Raw genomic sequence first — 16,389 nt, forward strand, 5'->3', positions numbered from 1 at the left:
AAACTTCTGTTTTAAGTTTTTTTATGTTATTATAAACTAAATTAATTGAAACTACCTTATAAAATTTATTTATAAATCTTTATTTACATTTCTTTATTACAATCTCTTTACAAAAGCTTTTTTTGAATCACGTTTTTCTACTCTTTCAAAATATAATTATCTTAATATAAATATACTCGTACAATTCTGGATACTATTAATTCAATTAACTGATACTTAATCATTACTGTTTAATAATACTTCAGTCATCGCTTCTATACATACATATCCTAATTTTATTTAGTACTGAACATAATAAATTGGAATAATTTTTCATATATTCTTCAACCTGTATATAGATAATTTATATTTAGAACTATATTTATTGTAATCACATGCATTAATAATGAGGATGGTAATTTTCCCAAAACTATGCGTTTAGGTCATCAAAATTTGAGTACCCTGTTTTTCTCTTTTAAATATATATATATATATATATATATATATATATATATTTATTTATTTAAACAATGTTGTTACAGTTTTTCAAACCTCAGTGCCTTATCGATCTACAAATTGTAGTGATACACTTAATGCTATTATTGCTGCATTCCAAAAAAGCACAATTCTTTTCGATGTTAAAACCATTTAACTACTTTTTTGAATTTCGAAGCACTTTTAATAATTTTGCAAGTTAAGTCTATAATGGGACGGAATTATAGTTTTCGGTGTGATGTTCATTATTTGGCAAGATTTGATGTTTCACGCACTTGAAAACAATGCATTTTATACGTCGCTTTTTTCACAAGGTAGCTGTCTGTTTGTTATGGGTGTTTTCTTCGTTAACGAAGGCGGTATTATCAACACCATTAGGTATGGTTGTATTTGATGTATCTCGTGTTGCATTTGCTTCAGCTTGTTGTTTTCTTTCTTTTCTATGAACTGTATACATCCATCTAGGGAAAAAATTGAATAAATAGATAGAAATCAGTTGATCTATCGAACTTTCTAGTTAGCAAGGTTAAAAAATAGTCATTTCCTTAAACATTTGTTTAATTATTTTGCTTTTTTATGTTTCAGGGAATATGATACGTTATTTAATGTATGCTTGTATTATTTTTCCACCAATACAACTTACAAGAATATTGCAACTGCGGGTGCTGTAAGGAATCCGCCCAGCAAGAAAAAGGCTCCTGGAAGAGTATAAATCGTAGCTGCATAAAGCGATGTGTAAATAGGCGCGTACACCAGTGGCATCATAGCTTCACAAACCCCAAACAAAGAATTAACTTTACCTAAAATTAACCAGTGGAAATATATTGTCGTAAGTTTCATTTCATTATTTTCCAAATTGTTTTCTTACCTAATTCATCACTTGGAACTAGTTTTGATGCAATGGATCTCATCGCTATGAAAGATGTGCCATTCAAAATTTCTATGATAGGTGCTGTAATAAAAACAATCTTACTTAGTTTTAAAAGATGCAGATATTTTTTATTTTCGCTTATCGATTCCTTTTATTGAAAATTAATATGATTGAATGTTATCTTACCCAAATAAATTTGCCACTTAGTAACGGCGAATGCATACAAGAAGCCAGATAAGATCTTGCTCATGGTCGACATGACGCCTATCAATGCATCATCTATTTTCAGTATGTGACTAAAAACGCCCACAGAAAATAGCGTGCCTGTTTAATAATAACTATAATCAGATACGTTATTTTATTTTTCATTTCCAGTTTCCATTATACTGTACCTATTAAGTTTGTTACCATACTGTATGTTTGGAAAATACTGAAATCCACTTCGTTCCAATTGAAACGATATCGTGTGAATAGGTACATCACGGCGATTTCGCCTGAACGATATTTTTATTAAGTATTTTGTATTTCATTTTTTATGAAAAGTACTTTAATTACGCACCGTGCATTGGACCAATGACTACCATGACGACGACCATCAACATTATTACGCGCGTTCTTCTATTACCTTCAGTTTTTTTAAATGCAACTCGGAATGTATCTGTTACGTGATTAAAGTCGAAGAAATTCCGCAAAGATGAACACATCCTTTCGTCTTCTTTAATGTCCTGAAATAAGGGATTTAATTTAAGTTGGTTATTGTTTGGTTAAAATTTACCTTGTAGATGAAATTTACCTTATCCACTTTTATTTTATTGCTTTCTTCGATACCAAAGTATCCATAGCAAAATGCAATCATGTACATTACTGCAGACACAGAAAATACTCCATAGAACCCGATTTTTTTCAATAATATGCCACTTAATGCCATGCCCAATGGAATACCAAGGGAACAGAATAAATTCACAACTCCAATTCGAAGAGTTCTCGTCTCTTCAGTCGTAACATCTGCTATGTAACTGAATATTCCCATGAACATGGTGAACCAGCCACCTAAATAGAAAAGGATGATTGACAACAAAGTAAATAATCAACAAATAAAACATAAAATTATTGTTAAATAATTATCAGGCTCTGCATAAATAATATTATGCAGAGCCAGCCGTGGCGTAATTGATAAGGACGTAGGCTCGCACTAGTTCAGGATTCGATTTCAACCTCAGCTAAGCTCGATATCAAGCAGTATGATACCAAATTTTTATTTGAGGTTATAGATCTCAAATATAATCTCCATTAAAAATCGTCTCTGAAGATCTGATCGCTGTTTAAAAAATGTATTGTTTTGTATGAACCAGGAGTATAGAATTTGTAAGGTGACCATATTTTTTTATGGTCACCTTATTATTATTTTAAGTTAAAACCGGTACGGCAATTTATAGCTATTTGAGGATACAATAAAAAAAGTTTTTTATATGAATTATTTTCTATTGATCAAAATTGCGGACTATTGTTTCTATATGTTTTTTTGCTTTTGAGCTTTGCATAAAATTCTATTCAATTTTGTTCATAATTAATTTGAAAAAAAAATAGCAGTTGTGTTCGTTTGTTTTCATAATTTTTTTAAATTTAAAATCGGGACCCACCCGAGACAAAAGATCTAAATCAGTACAAATACTGCTCGTAATCAGTAGAAAAACCCGGGATATAAGGTGGAAATTCGGGACTGTCCCGGCCAAACCGGGACGTATGGTCACCTTTGAATTTGTCAAACTCCAGTTTTGAAATATGAGGCTTTGAAGAGGTTGGAAGAAATGAATTTAGTATATAAAGTGACAAATTAAGTGAATACTATGTTAATTATTATTCTGAAAAAGAGACAAAACTGACTAGATTGCTTTATTTACGACACAGAGTTTTACTTATTCATGATGCTAATGGCAAAAGTGTGAAGTAACTGATTATACAGCAATAAAAATTATAGCTGTTAGTAGTCCATTGATCACGTGATCAATTTTTTAGGAAGTTTGAACCCCCCTCCCCCTTGGTGATACGTCGTGATATTTAAAATTACCTCCACACCAAACATCACGTATATTTTTAGTTACGCAAAATTTTTCGAAAGAATTTTTCGAATTTACGAAAAAATCGTTCTTTTTTTATTTTTTTAAAAATTCAGGTAAAAAATAAATACACCTTAGTAGACATTTTCCTTCCGCATGTGGTATTTTGTGATTATTGTCAAACCCCCCTTCCCCTAAAAGCCTGATGACTAAAATTGATGCTAAAATTGATGACAAACTGCAATTATTTTCCAAATATCGTGTTTCTGCTTGTCTCACATTAAGGGGCGCCCATTAATCACGTGAGGTTTTTAGAGGAAGGGGGGGTTTGACAAAAAATCAAGAAATATCATGTGGGAGAGGAAGGGGTATAGTAAGATATCACGTGTATTTATTTTTTAACTGTTTTTTTTTAAAAATCAAACATTTTCAAAAAAAAAAAAATACTTCATTCAAAAATTTTACAGTTTTTTCGCATAACTAAAAATACACGTGATGTTTGGTGGGGGAGGGGGGGTAATTTTGAATATCACCATGTATCACCAAGAGGGAGGTGGGATCCAAAAATCCTTAAAAACTCGCTCACGTGATTAATGGACGCCCCCTAATGTGAGACAAGCAGAAACAGGATATTTGGAAAATGATTGCAATTTGTCATCAATTGAAAAAGCAAAACATTTTTGATGAAGTTGAACTTAATTACATCTTAGTGGTAAAATACCATCGTTATTCTACTATCATTAAATTTTGTGACCTGTTAGTCCAGGAAAAAGCGCTTCTGCTACACCAGCTACCTCCATAGGCAGCTCATCAAAAAAGTATGTACATATAATTAAACTGACGCTGGTCAGCAATTCGCCGACTATTGGCAGCAGCATGCAAGGTTTCCGACGTCCAACACGATCGCTCCAAGCTCCAAGAAACAGAATTAGAAGGCAAGGGAGGGCGCTCTGCAGCACTGTTTTCCAACCTGCCATTCCGGCGACAAGTTGCTGCACAGCTTGTTCTTCGCTGGTATAGTTTGCAGTTTGCCTAATATAAAGATAGATAGTTTACATAAAAGAGATGGATAGATAACAAATTTTAAATTTATTTTTCGTCATCTGTAGTTCTACAGAGGACGGCTGACGTGACTGATATGGATGATGTAACTGAAGATTTAACTCATAGAATACTTGTTGAAACGTGTTATTTAATTAAATAAATTATTAAAATGTGTTTTAAGAAAAAAGTGAGAAGATTCAATTTGAAATTATCTGAAATTGTAAGTTTCGTGCGATTTTTTTTGTCGATAGTTTTGCTCAACCAATTAACTGTGGTTGACGAGTATGCTCGTCATGGAGAAGTCGCAGAATTTTGTGTATTGTTGATTATACTGTTACTATTAGCTGTTTAGATTGCAATTTTTGAAAAATCAAACATATTGTCAACTTCTATTTTTTTTTTTTTTTAACTCTGTTTTATTCAGAACTTCCAAGAAATTCAGAATATTTTGGCGTTCAGAAAGATACAAGTGCATTTTATCTCAAAACAACATTTTTCCTCGATTCTGACGACACAAAACTGTGCACACTGTTCAATGTGTGCACCACAGTTAATTGGTTAAACGTGCTCCTCATAATTTTTTTCTATTGTATTATAACAAAACGTATAACGGCAGAATTATGTGTATTGACGAGTATACTCGTCATGCGTATAAATCAGTAACTATTGGCTATTTAGATTGCAATTTTTGAAAAACCAAACATATCGTCAACTTCCAAGGTATTTACAATATTTTGATATTATGCCGGTATAAAAACAAATTGATGTAAGTCGCATTTTATTACAAAACAACATTTTTCCTTTATTCTGAAAACTAACAATAATATTAGGACCACCACTGGGCGGCCTGATATGCCCTTTCTATTTATATTAATCATAAAAATTACTAGATGTCATATTTATAGACAGTTGTAATTACTTAACGAAATAAAAAAAAAAAAAAAAAAAAAATTCTGAAAACTGGGCGCACTGTTCAATGTGTGCAGCACAGTTAGTTGGTTAAATGTGTGCTCCTTATAATCTTTTTCTATTTATTTATATAACGAAACGTATATAGTTGATGTAGATTGTCACTTGAAATTGTAAGTTTTATGTAATTTTTCTTTTGGCGAAAATTTCGCTTAACCAGTTAACTGTGGTTGACTAGTATACTCATGGAGAAGTGGCAGAATTTTGTGTATTGACGAGTATACTCGTCATGCGTATAAATCAGTAACTATTGGCTATTTAGATTTAAATTTTTGAAAAACCAAACATATTGTCAACTTTCAAGATATTCAGAATATTTTGATATTATGCCGGTATAAAAACAAATAGATGTAAGTCGCATTTTATTTTAAAACAACATTTTTTCTCGATTCTGACGACACAAAACTGTGCGCATTGTTCAATTTGTGCACCACAGTTAATTGGTTAAATGTGTGCTTCTTATAATCCTTTTCTATTGTTGTTTATATAACACAATGTATGTGTAGTTTACTAATATAGTTTTAGACTGTTGTTTTTTTTTTGTTAATGAACACTGTGACTTTAGGCAAGCATTTATTATTATGATTGATTGATTCGTACTTTGTGGCAATTTTTTTTTATTTTCTCATACATTACAATCTGTCTAAATAGAAAGACATTGAGTAATGAGTTTGACAAATAACATAGAATTTCAAAAGAAAAACCCAGTGGTTCACCTTTTATTAATGTACTAAATTATATCTTAATTAATTTTGGTATTATTGTGGCAAAAGTTGAAGTATATTTATTGCTCGACTCGCATATTATAGGTACTCCGATCGATTCCCGAAACCCTTGTACAAGACGAGTACAAAAAAGTTGATACATATTTTATTTTATTTTTTGCAAAAAAAGACATTAAAATGATATTAGAAATATATGATAATTAATATGTAACACAATAAAAACATACTATTTGAAAATAATAGTAACTTATGTTACTATATATGTATACAAAATTGAAATTAATTGAATAGCATACGATGTAAAAGTATATGGTATAAAAATGACACACATATATGTAGAATTTCAGTTCTATTACTGGAGTTCTAATATAACCAGAACAATTGTTTATAAATTTTTTTTATTTTCTAATTGCTATTTAATTATACTAAAAAAAGAAAAAAAAAGGCATGTTAGTGGCTAAATGCTATATAATACAATTGCCTAATCTTATAGATTAGGATGTATTATGTAACTCGTTTTTGTGCGACAATGTGTTATCATAAAACCTATTAAGCAGGGACTGAAATCTGATAAAAGAATAGTTTTATTTTGGCGTCAATCTGATAAAATATAATTTTAAGTAAAAAATATTGGATTTAATTAATTTTAATCATTTGATTTATATTAATGATATAAATAAAAAAATTAGATTAATTATTTTAAATTTGAATTAATATAAATTTTTATTCGATTTTTTAAAAGATAGCCCTAATTATACAGAAGTTCATTTAACTCCAGCACTGAAAAAAAGTTCCTCATCCTCAATCTAACAATAAGTGAAAATAACATTGACCTTGAAGATATATGGTTTTATGGATAGCTATTATTAGTAATTATGATTTACAACTTCTGAACAATATATAGTAATTATGATTTTACAAGTTATGAACTAAAAACTTCCTATTATATTCAAAACAAAATTTCAATTATATTATTCAACGTTTCGGGATATGGGATGTTCTATTTTTCAGGAACTATTTTTATTTTTTTTTTATTTTCATCAAATTACAATTGCCTGAAAAGGCATTTAGTAGTTGTTGTGACTAAGCTATTAAATAAGATTTTAAAATACTACCCATCGGTAGTATTTCAATTTTGTATAATAAATATAAATATGTGGCAATAGGAACTATTAATAACTTAGAAATTTTTTTAGTATATATTTATACATATATTTAAATATTATAAAATTGAAAAAAAAATCACTTTTTACCTTAATAACTAACCATTTTACATTTCAACCAATTGTATGTTGGCGTGTGTATGATTAGTCATTAAAGTAAAAATTAAAGTGAATTCTTTCAATTTTATGATAATTACATAAGTGTATAGTTATTTAATAATATTTTTTTAAATTGTTATCAACAATTGCTGAGGAAGGGGCCATTCCATATCCCTAAAATGTTGAATAAAATAATTTAAATGTTCTTGAACAAACAATTTTTTTTGAAGAAAAAAGAGAAGCATATGGTTTGGAAGTAAATCATATGTATATACAGAAATTGCAAATTATCTACGGATCGTACCTAGATGAGAGTGCATCGCAAATATGCTTCTCGTACTGCAGGTTGACTCTGCATGCTTTCTCTAAATTAAGATTTTGCGTGGCCAGTCCCGCGAGGCAACTGGGCATTATGTAACAGGCTAACATGGGCTCCACGGTTATGTGCGATTTCAAGTACTCGTACTTCTGATACCAGGTTCTGTCGCTCCACTGGCTTTTTTTCTCGGCCGACTGTACGATGACTCCATTGTGACCATTTTGCTCCTTCAACGGCAAATCTGTCATCGTATCTGGGAAATAACAATAATATATTATAGTTTTTAACTTTTTAACTAGGGTAGATTAACCCTACCCGATTTTTTATTTAATGATAACTATATAAAATATAATAACATTGTAAAAAAATCAAAAAAGGTAATGAATTAAAATTAAAACACGTTTTATTGCCGACATAAGTATATCAAAAGTATTGAAGTTTTGAAAGTTTTTTATACATCGAAATATATTAGTCACAAGCTTATACGGCGAATGAAAATAATAAATAATAATAATTATTGTTTTTATTCGGTGCGTTGGCTTTTTTATTATGACTGATGAATATACTTATATACAAGATATAAATGAATTTTGAATTTTAATAAATATTTCCATAAGTATATACAGGATTTGTCGAGACGCGCGATAACGATGAGCCTTATGCATAGATAAGTAAACATAACCTTATGCTTGCTCGTCGCTCTTGCAAAGCCAACTTATATGGGCGTTCTTGTACCGGCAGCGCGTGTACTAGCTTAAGTTTTTCCAACTTTTCACCATGAAGTTCCACCTACATTTAAATGAATTTTTGAATAACAGAAGAAAAATGTACAGGCTTTCGAATGATGCTAATTTCAAAGTAGTCAAAGGAACCGCACTGGCAGAAAATGGAAAATAAAAAATCATTTTTACCTTTTCACGCACTAACAAATAATATTTTTACTTTATTTGTTATGAACAACATAGACAAGATCAGTATAAATAGAATGGCGTTAACATTTTTTCGATATCTCTCATATTTCCGACAAAAAGTGTGTTTGAAAAAAGGGGCCACTTTCACATATTTTTACTGATATCTCGGCCAAACGATGAGCTACGGATTTAAAATTTGGTATTTCAAATTTTCTCGAAAATACCTATAAAATGGCATCAAAGTAATTTAAATACCAGAGTGGGGCTAATTCTGTATGGAAACACGCCCATACCCTTTTTAGAGATAGAAATGTCTTATTATTTCCATCCACCAATTATACTAAACAATTAAAAAAAGTCATTGAATACTAATCCGACTTAAGTGCCATCAAAGAAGAACGAGCAAGCGCATTCGACCATCATTCAGCGTAGCATTAGGCTTCGTTACATAATGCAATTTGTCAGCAAAGCAAGAACAATCGGATAATAAGGTCCCACAGTTAACAATGACCATTATCTAATCGCGAAATGTTTTTGAGGATGCACAAATTTAATTGTTATATAATTACAGTCACTTCGAATAATCGATGTTAGATTACTGTTTGCATTTTATATTAACTTCTGAAAAAGATCGTTAATGATAAAGCAAGTCATATGCATTAATAAAAATATAGAATTAGTATTAATTATGTGTAGTTACTTCATGATTATTACAGCTAAAAGATCACATATTTAATTGTGATATAATGTATCTCTAAATCGAATACAAACAAAACAATTTAAACCGTTTTATTCGTGGATCGCATTAAACTTTCTTTTCATAAATTTTTTTTTGCAAATTAACAAAAAAAAAAATTGAAATAAAAAAAAAATCTTCAAAAGCAACCGTTTCGTTAACAAAGCAGAACGTTTTTTAAATAATTCAAATCGGATGCTTAGTTCTCCCAAAAACTGCATTTTTTGCACCTTTAGCTCTAAATCTCGTAAGCGGCTGGACCTGCCTTTGCCAAAATCTAATCACCACTTCTCCTCATCATTACAAATCGAATGTTTTTTATATCATTCAAATCGGTTGATTTAATTATTAAAAACTGACATTTTTAACACTTTTTGCACCATGTCTCCGAAGTCGCTGAACCTGTTTTCTTCAAAAACTAATCAGCACGTCTCATCATCAATACGAATCGAATGTTTCTTGAACCATTCAAATCGGTTCATCCGTACGCCCAAAATCGTCTACGAAAAATTGTCTCCGCACATACACACACACACATCAATTTTTTCTTAGGTATGCCAAAATGTTCCGAAACCGCTGAAACGTGAAGATATGCAAATATTTTCATTTTCGATTTTTGGCCTATTACTATAACTTATCCATTCCATAAACATTTCTCTAACAATTCCATGTATTATTTTCTATTAATTATGACGAAAGTTATTTAAGCATATTATAAATATTTCTCCAAAATTCGGCACATTAATAACGTATAAATAAATAGAAATAACTTATTAATTATGCAACGTTGTGTAATTATTTGATCAAATAATAATTCAACCGCAGTAGAAAGGTATGTATCGAAAAATATTTAAACCGCAATGCATGTGATAAACATATCGTAAATAAAAACTATAATCTAAACAAATAAAATCTATTGAATGCCGGTTTTTACTAGTTTTTTTGAAAATACTTTACATTCATCACCTCGGTGTTAATAAACTAACAATATATATGAGTCAGAATTTTAATCACCATTAAATTTTTCGGTGTATAATTGTTTTAAATATAGCTTACAATGTCGATATTATTAATTATAGAAAACAAACACATGACTAAAAACAAAGCCAATTGAGTACATATCGAAGTGTCACTGAGTATGAATAATTGCAATAAACATCTGTTGAATATGAAATTGATTTAAAAATATTGTACATAAACAGTTTTGTTATTAGATGCAAAATTAACAATCGTATATTGATGTAGTTGAATTTTGTAAATTGGAGATATAATGATAACAAAATCGAGGAACAATAGCCTTTCAATCAGTAGAATTTGATTACCCAATGCATTTGGCAAACATTTAAAATGCTTGACTGAGCGCATTGTATACGATTTCAAAATATGTTGCTAAAAAAGTATCAACACCATTGCAAAATACATTGGATGTGTTTGCATCTGTTAAAATGAATAATGTTGATATGATTTCATATAATTTTTTTCTTAATCTTTTGTGAAAATTGATCTATATGTAGTAAAAATATCAAGAAACATGATCAATAAGCGTTGGACGCATAATGTAGTAAATATCAGGACACATTATGATCAATTTATATCAGGGCGCGTCGATTTAAGGGTCACTTAGGCATATATGATTTTTGTATTCTAGGGATCATAATAAGATACTTTGCTGGAGAAACCTTAACTTTAAAAATGATTTTGATGTCTTGTGCGTTGACCCAAAGATAAGGGTTAAATTTTGAGAAACCTTTCAGGGGGGTCCCGGGGTTTGAACCACGGGCATGGGAGGATCTGCCTTCGAAAGTTAGTGAGGGTCGGTCATACATTGGAACGCGATTGGGGCATTCTAAATGGGTCAAAATTGTAAATTTCAAACTTTAACCCTTATTTTCAGGTCAACGCACGGGACATCAGAATACATTTTAGAGATATGATTTCTTCAGCAAAGTATCTTATTTTGATCCCTAGTATCCAAAAATCATATGTGCCTAAGCGATTATTTTGGCCTTTGGCGATATATATATAATCATTTTCATTTCGCAATTGACATAAAACTATATAACCATTTATTTCCTTGTCTAAATACCGCAAAAGCAAATTTGTTGTAAAGTATTAAAATATAAACGAAGTAAATGAGTTTCAAAGTTGGTTAAAACGACAAAAATTGAAATTGTTGGGCGACTAAGGATTGATGAGCAATTAAGGACCAAGAATATGTGGTATATCCATTATCAATTTATACTTCGCGACAGCTCCTTAAATTACTTCAAGCAAAATTTCAATTTTTACGATACGTAAAAGCTAGTCTCGTGTATTGCCGACAAGTCGTTTTATGCGAGAGAAATTTTATAATTACACATTAGCAATTCTAAAGTCAAGTTTATGGCTTCTGTGAGTATATGTACAATATATTAAATAATCGCGCGTAAGCCGAACATTTGAATATCTAATGAGATGCAAACTCTAATGTTGTTAAATCTTGCGCAACACAGATTCACTTGCAGCATCTTTTGCTCCAGAGTCGAATTGGAACATATTTTAATATATTTGGTACTATTGGAAATAGATAAACTTTCCCTTAATTTTGTTCTCTCTTAGGTTTTGAATTCGAGTTAATAATATTTCTGTAATACTTTAATGAAATTCAATAAAAAAACATTGTAGATCAAGAATACTATAACAACTATTAAAGCAACTAGTGGTGGCAAATCAGTAATCAAAAAATATTGATCAATAATTAATACCAATTGTTTTAAAGATTTTCAAAGAGATATAATTATAATTACTATATATTTCATTCGTTCATAAAATATACAGTGATGATCTTATTGGTCAAAACACTTGAGAAAGTTTACGTTAGCAAGAAGTGCCGAATAAATTCGTCCGCGGATATATTTCTTACGATTAGAATAAAGCATATGAAATATGTACAATTTTAAACTAAATTGTAAATTTGAAATTTATATTGGAAGTATAAAACTTCTTTCAAAATTTTTTTCTGAAAAATTTGAAATTGGCTTGAACCGTATAGGTAAACTTTAAAAACTAACAATTTTGGTACGGAACTCAACAAAATTGTAACAAAATTAGTACTCATTTTTAAAAATGTTATCATATATCTGATAATTTCATGTGCATATGTCTAATGATCATTTTTGACCGCCAAATATTATTTTTTTACTTTCTGTATCTCCCAAACCGCTGAACTTGCCTTACCAAAAATTTCATCAATTTTTCATATTGTCAATATAAGTAAAATGTTTTTTTAAATCATTCAAATTGGATACTCCGTTCTCTCGAAATTACCGTTCATGGCACTTTTTGCCTCTTATCTTCGAAACGGCTGGACCTGCCTCCACCAAAAACTAATCAGCACGCCTTTTCATCAATAGGAATCGAATGTTTTTTTGAGATCAATCAAATCGGTTGATTCGTGCGCCCGAAATCGTGGACGAAAAATTGTATCCAAACATACATACATACACACACACACATACATCCATTTTTTCTAAGATATGCCAAAATGTTCAGAAACCTTCAAAACGTGAAGATATCCAGAAAAATTCATTTTCGATTATTTTGCGATTACTATAACTTACCCTATGGGAAGTTAAAAAAATCTACAAATATTGATAAGTTAAATGTAACTTGTAATAAAATTACAGTTATTTATTGTTTTTTGAACAGTAATTAGAACTTATTTGACTTAATACTATGTGAGTTTTACCGATGGCAATCCAAACAGTTGTCTAATTCCTGTGTGATAAATTTGATTATTAAAATTATGTAATAGCGCGAATATTTTATTGATGCAGCAATGCCGATGGGGGCTATTTTACTTGGAAACATATTGTTATCTATATTTCTAATTGTAAGTGAAACCGATGTTACTACTGCTTGACATCGAGCTCTTCAAAACGGTATCAAAACCGGGACATCTGATTCAGGCCTAGTCGATTTAGACATTTTTCCACTAGTGAACCTTTATCACAAAATTGTGCATTTTGCATATCTTCACAATTTTGGAATTATCCCAGTGAAAATTTTTCTCTAGATATTTTTTTAAACATTATATTTACGGTGACCATAATATATAATATTGTGACTAAAATTTATTATTTTGTGCAAGAACACAAGAACGTCTTTCACCTTCAATTATAAACAGATTTCAAACTTTTTTTTGACAAAAAATGTTTAGAAAATAGTTTGTTTATAGATTTTGGTAAGCTGTGTTTGAATTCATGACTAACGATCTAAATTCTTCACAAAAATATATGTTTGTTTATTTTATACTTAACATTTTTTCATTCCATACAACATTTCCCTAAAATATTCTAAAAATTTCTTAACGTATAGTAACAAAATTAAAAGTTCCAAATTCTTTAATAATGATTATGTATATTGCGCTGAAATAAAATCACTAGACCAGAAATAGAGAAGAAAATATTGTTTACTTCAGGTTCTTAAATATAAAATAATTAATTATACCCAGTGTTTCAGTATTTTTCTTTTGGCAATACATTTTGAAGATTTGTTGTACAATCACTAAGAATTGTTGATTTCGAAAGTATTACTAACATTTATTGTAGTGAGAATTATCCATAGAATTAAATTGGATATGTATGTCCTAGATCATTTAGTCGATTTTGAGTCATAAACGCCGCACCTAAGCCCATATATAATTGTAAAAAAAAACATGTCGAAGTGTAGTAATTAAAACACCACTTAAAATCATTTTTGACATGCTATTAGTCGATCATGCTAGGATTTTATAAATCATATAAACATTTTCTAATTGAGCTAACAATTATTTAGACTTCATTAGATATTTAGAGCTTATTACACAAAGTCTTTCATAATTGATTGACAATCCTGACTGCCTTGTATCAGGATTAATGGATCTATTAAAAACTGACTTTCACGTTAGAAAAAGTGGTACATTTTAAAGATTGTGAAAAAACCAGTCGAATTAATTTTTGTTAAATAAATTTGTATGATCGCATGAAATATTTAGGAGACTGAACCTACATAATTTTATTACAACTTATATTTGTATTATTATATTTTTCTGCAGATAAAAAAAAACAGAGATAATGATACATCACATAATATATTACTAATTTTCATTATGATTTACATAATATTTTTCTTGAATCCATTTGATATTGAAACCAAAAGTGAACGTCAAAATGTATTGCAAATTATGGAAAGAATTGTTTATAATTATTTAAAAAAATTAATTACACACAAGATTTTTTTGGTAAACCATGCTGGCAAAAGAAATATAAAAAAATTATTCGATACGATTTGAATGAAACCTTATTATTAATTTTTTGTTATCCGTTTTTTGTAACAAATTATTAGTAAGAGTACAATAATAATAGTAATTATAATGCAGATTCTTCATAAAATGTAAATATATAATTTTATGAAAATCAAATATCAAAACATTTGGGCATAAGATTTTTATAAAATTATCACTTTCTTATTGTTTTTATAAACTTTCCGTAGGGTATATTGTAAAAGTAATCGCAAAAAAATCGAAAATGAAAATTTTTATATATCTTTACGTTTTAAAGGTTTCTGAATATTTTGGCATACCTTAGAGAAAATTGATGTATATATGTGTGTCCGGATACAAATTTTTGTCGACGATTTCAAGAACACCGATTAACCGATTTGAATAATTCAAAAAACATTCGATTTGTATTGATAAAGAGACGTCCTGATCAGTTTTTGGCGAAGGTAGGTCTAGCCGTTCCAAAGATACAGGGCAAAAGTGCCAAGAACGGTTACTAAGTTTTTAAGAGAACGGAGCGTCCGATTTTAATAATTTATTCAAAACATTTTACTTGTATCGACAAGATAAATAACTGATTAAATTTTTGGGAAGGCAGGTCCAGCGGTTATGGACTCTCAAAAAAAAAGTTAAATTTGGCGGTCAAAAATGTTTATTGGACATATGTACATCAAATTATCAGATATTTTATAGAGATTTTAATAATGTGTATAAATTTTGTTTAATTTTTTTTGGGTTCAGTACCAAGATTTTAATTACGGTACGGAAAGTTCCAGCAATTTACCTTAAGGCACGATGCCATGCACCCCACTAGTTTTGCATTAGTTGGCAAATCTCAGATTGTATGCTAATTTTATTTAATATGTATTGATTATATGTGTATTTAGCAAAAGTATATATTATTCTATATATTGTATATTAGCATTCATACGACAACTTACGAGTGATATGTTTAGAATTGTTGATTGTTTAATTTAATTAACAATGTTTAGCAAGTAAAAAGCCGTGACAAGCTTTAAAATGTGAATTTATAGATCTGTCGTATTACTTATTATTAGTTTTAGAGTATATTTGTATTTTGTGGTCATTTTTAACTCTGTTTATCAGATAAAAGCAATAATTGATACAATGAAAAGTTTCTGCAAATTTATTTTTAATAAAATATTTAAAATACAAATGATATTCCAAAAATGGTAATTGATTTTTTGAGAGAACGGAGCGTCCGATTTGTATGATTCAAAAAACATTTTATTTGTATTGACGAACTGATGAAATTGGGAAGGCAGGTCTTGCGGTTTTGAAGATCCAATAAAAGTGAAAAATTGCCATTTGGCGGACAAAAATGATCATTAGACATATGCACATCAAATTATCACGTATTTTATAGATATTTTAATAAAAATAACAAATTTTTACTTTTTTATGTGTTCCGTGGCAATGTTTATCCGTTATACTGCGGAGCGGCGCCCATGCGCTTCTATATTTCGTTTTTGCGCAGCTAACGTATTGCGATTGCCTTGAAAAAAAATATTCAAAATCAAAGTATTCAAAGTATAAAAGAAATCAAATTTTTCAGAAAGGTCAATTTTTCTCAAAAATTTAAAAAATCACAAAAATCGATTTTTTCAGAATTCTAAAAGAAAATTGAATCTTTTTTAATAAGTTTAGAGTTTTATTAGCAATCAAAATAATATACATTTTTAAGACAATATGTTGGGTGTA

At 29.4% G+C, this 16,389-nt stretch overlaps 1 protein-coding gene across 1 annotated transcript; it reads right to left on the bottom strand.

The window, feature by feature from the left end:
• Positions 1-543: 543 nt before the first annotated feature.
• Positions 544-7,828, bottom strand: LOC113376427 (proton-coupled folate transporter-like). Its single transcript, XM_026616328.1, has 9 exons — positions 7,707-7,828; positions 4,157-4,434; positions 2,139-2,395; positions 1,905-2,070; positions 1,738-1,839; positions 1,532-1,669; positions 1,343-1,426; positions 1,118-1,274; positions 544-935 (listed from the first exon to the last, which is right to left on the bottom strand). The coding sequence occupies exons 1-9, from the start codon at positions 7,811-7,813 to the stop codon at positions 782-784; spliced, it is 1,443 nt and encodes a 480-aa protein (XP_026472113.1). The 5' UTR covers positions 7,814-7,828; the 3' UTR covers positions 544-781.
• Positions 7,829-16,389: the final 8,561 nt, after the last annotated feature.

This window comes from Ctenocephalides felis, unplaced genomic scaffold (genome assembly GCF_003426905.1).
Source record: "Ctenocephalides felis isolate EL2017-DRISC unplaced genomic scaffold, ASM342690v1 CF-g0.4_SCAFFOLD_01886, whole genome shotgun sequence".
In the NCBI taxonomy this organism is placed as follows: Eukaryota; Metazoa; Arthropoda; class Insecta; order Siphonaptera; family Pulicidae; genus Ctenocephalides; species Ctenocephalides felis.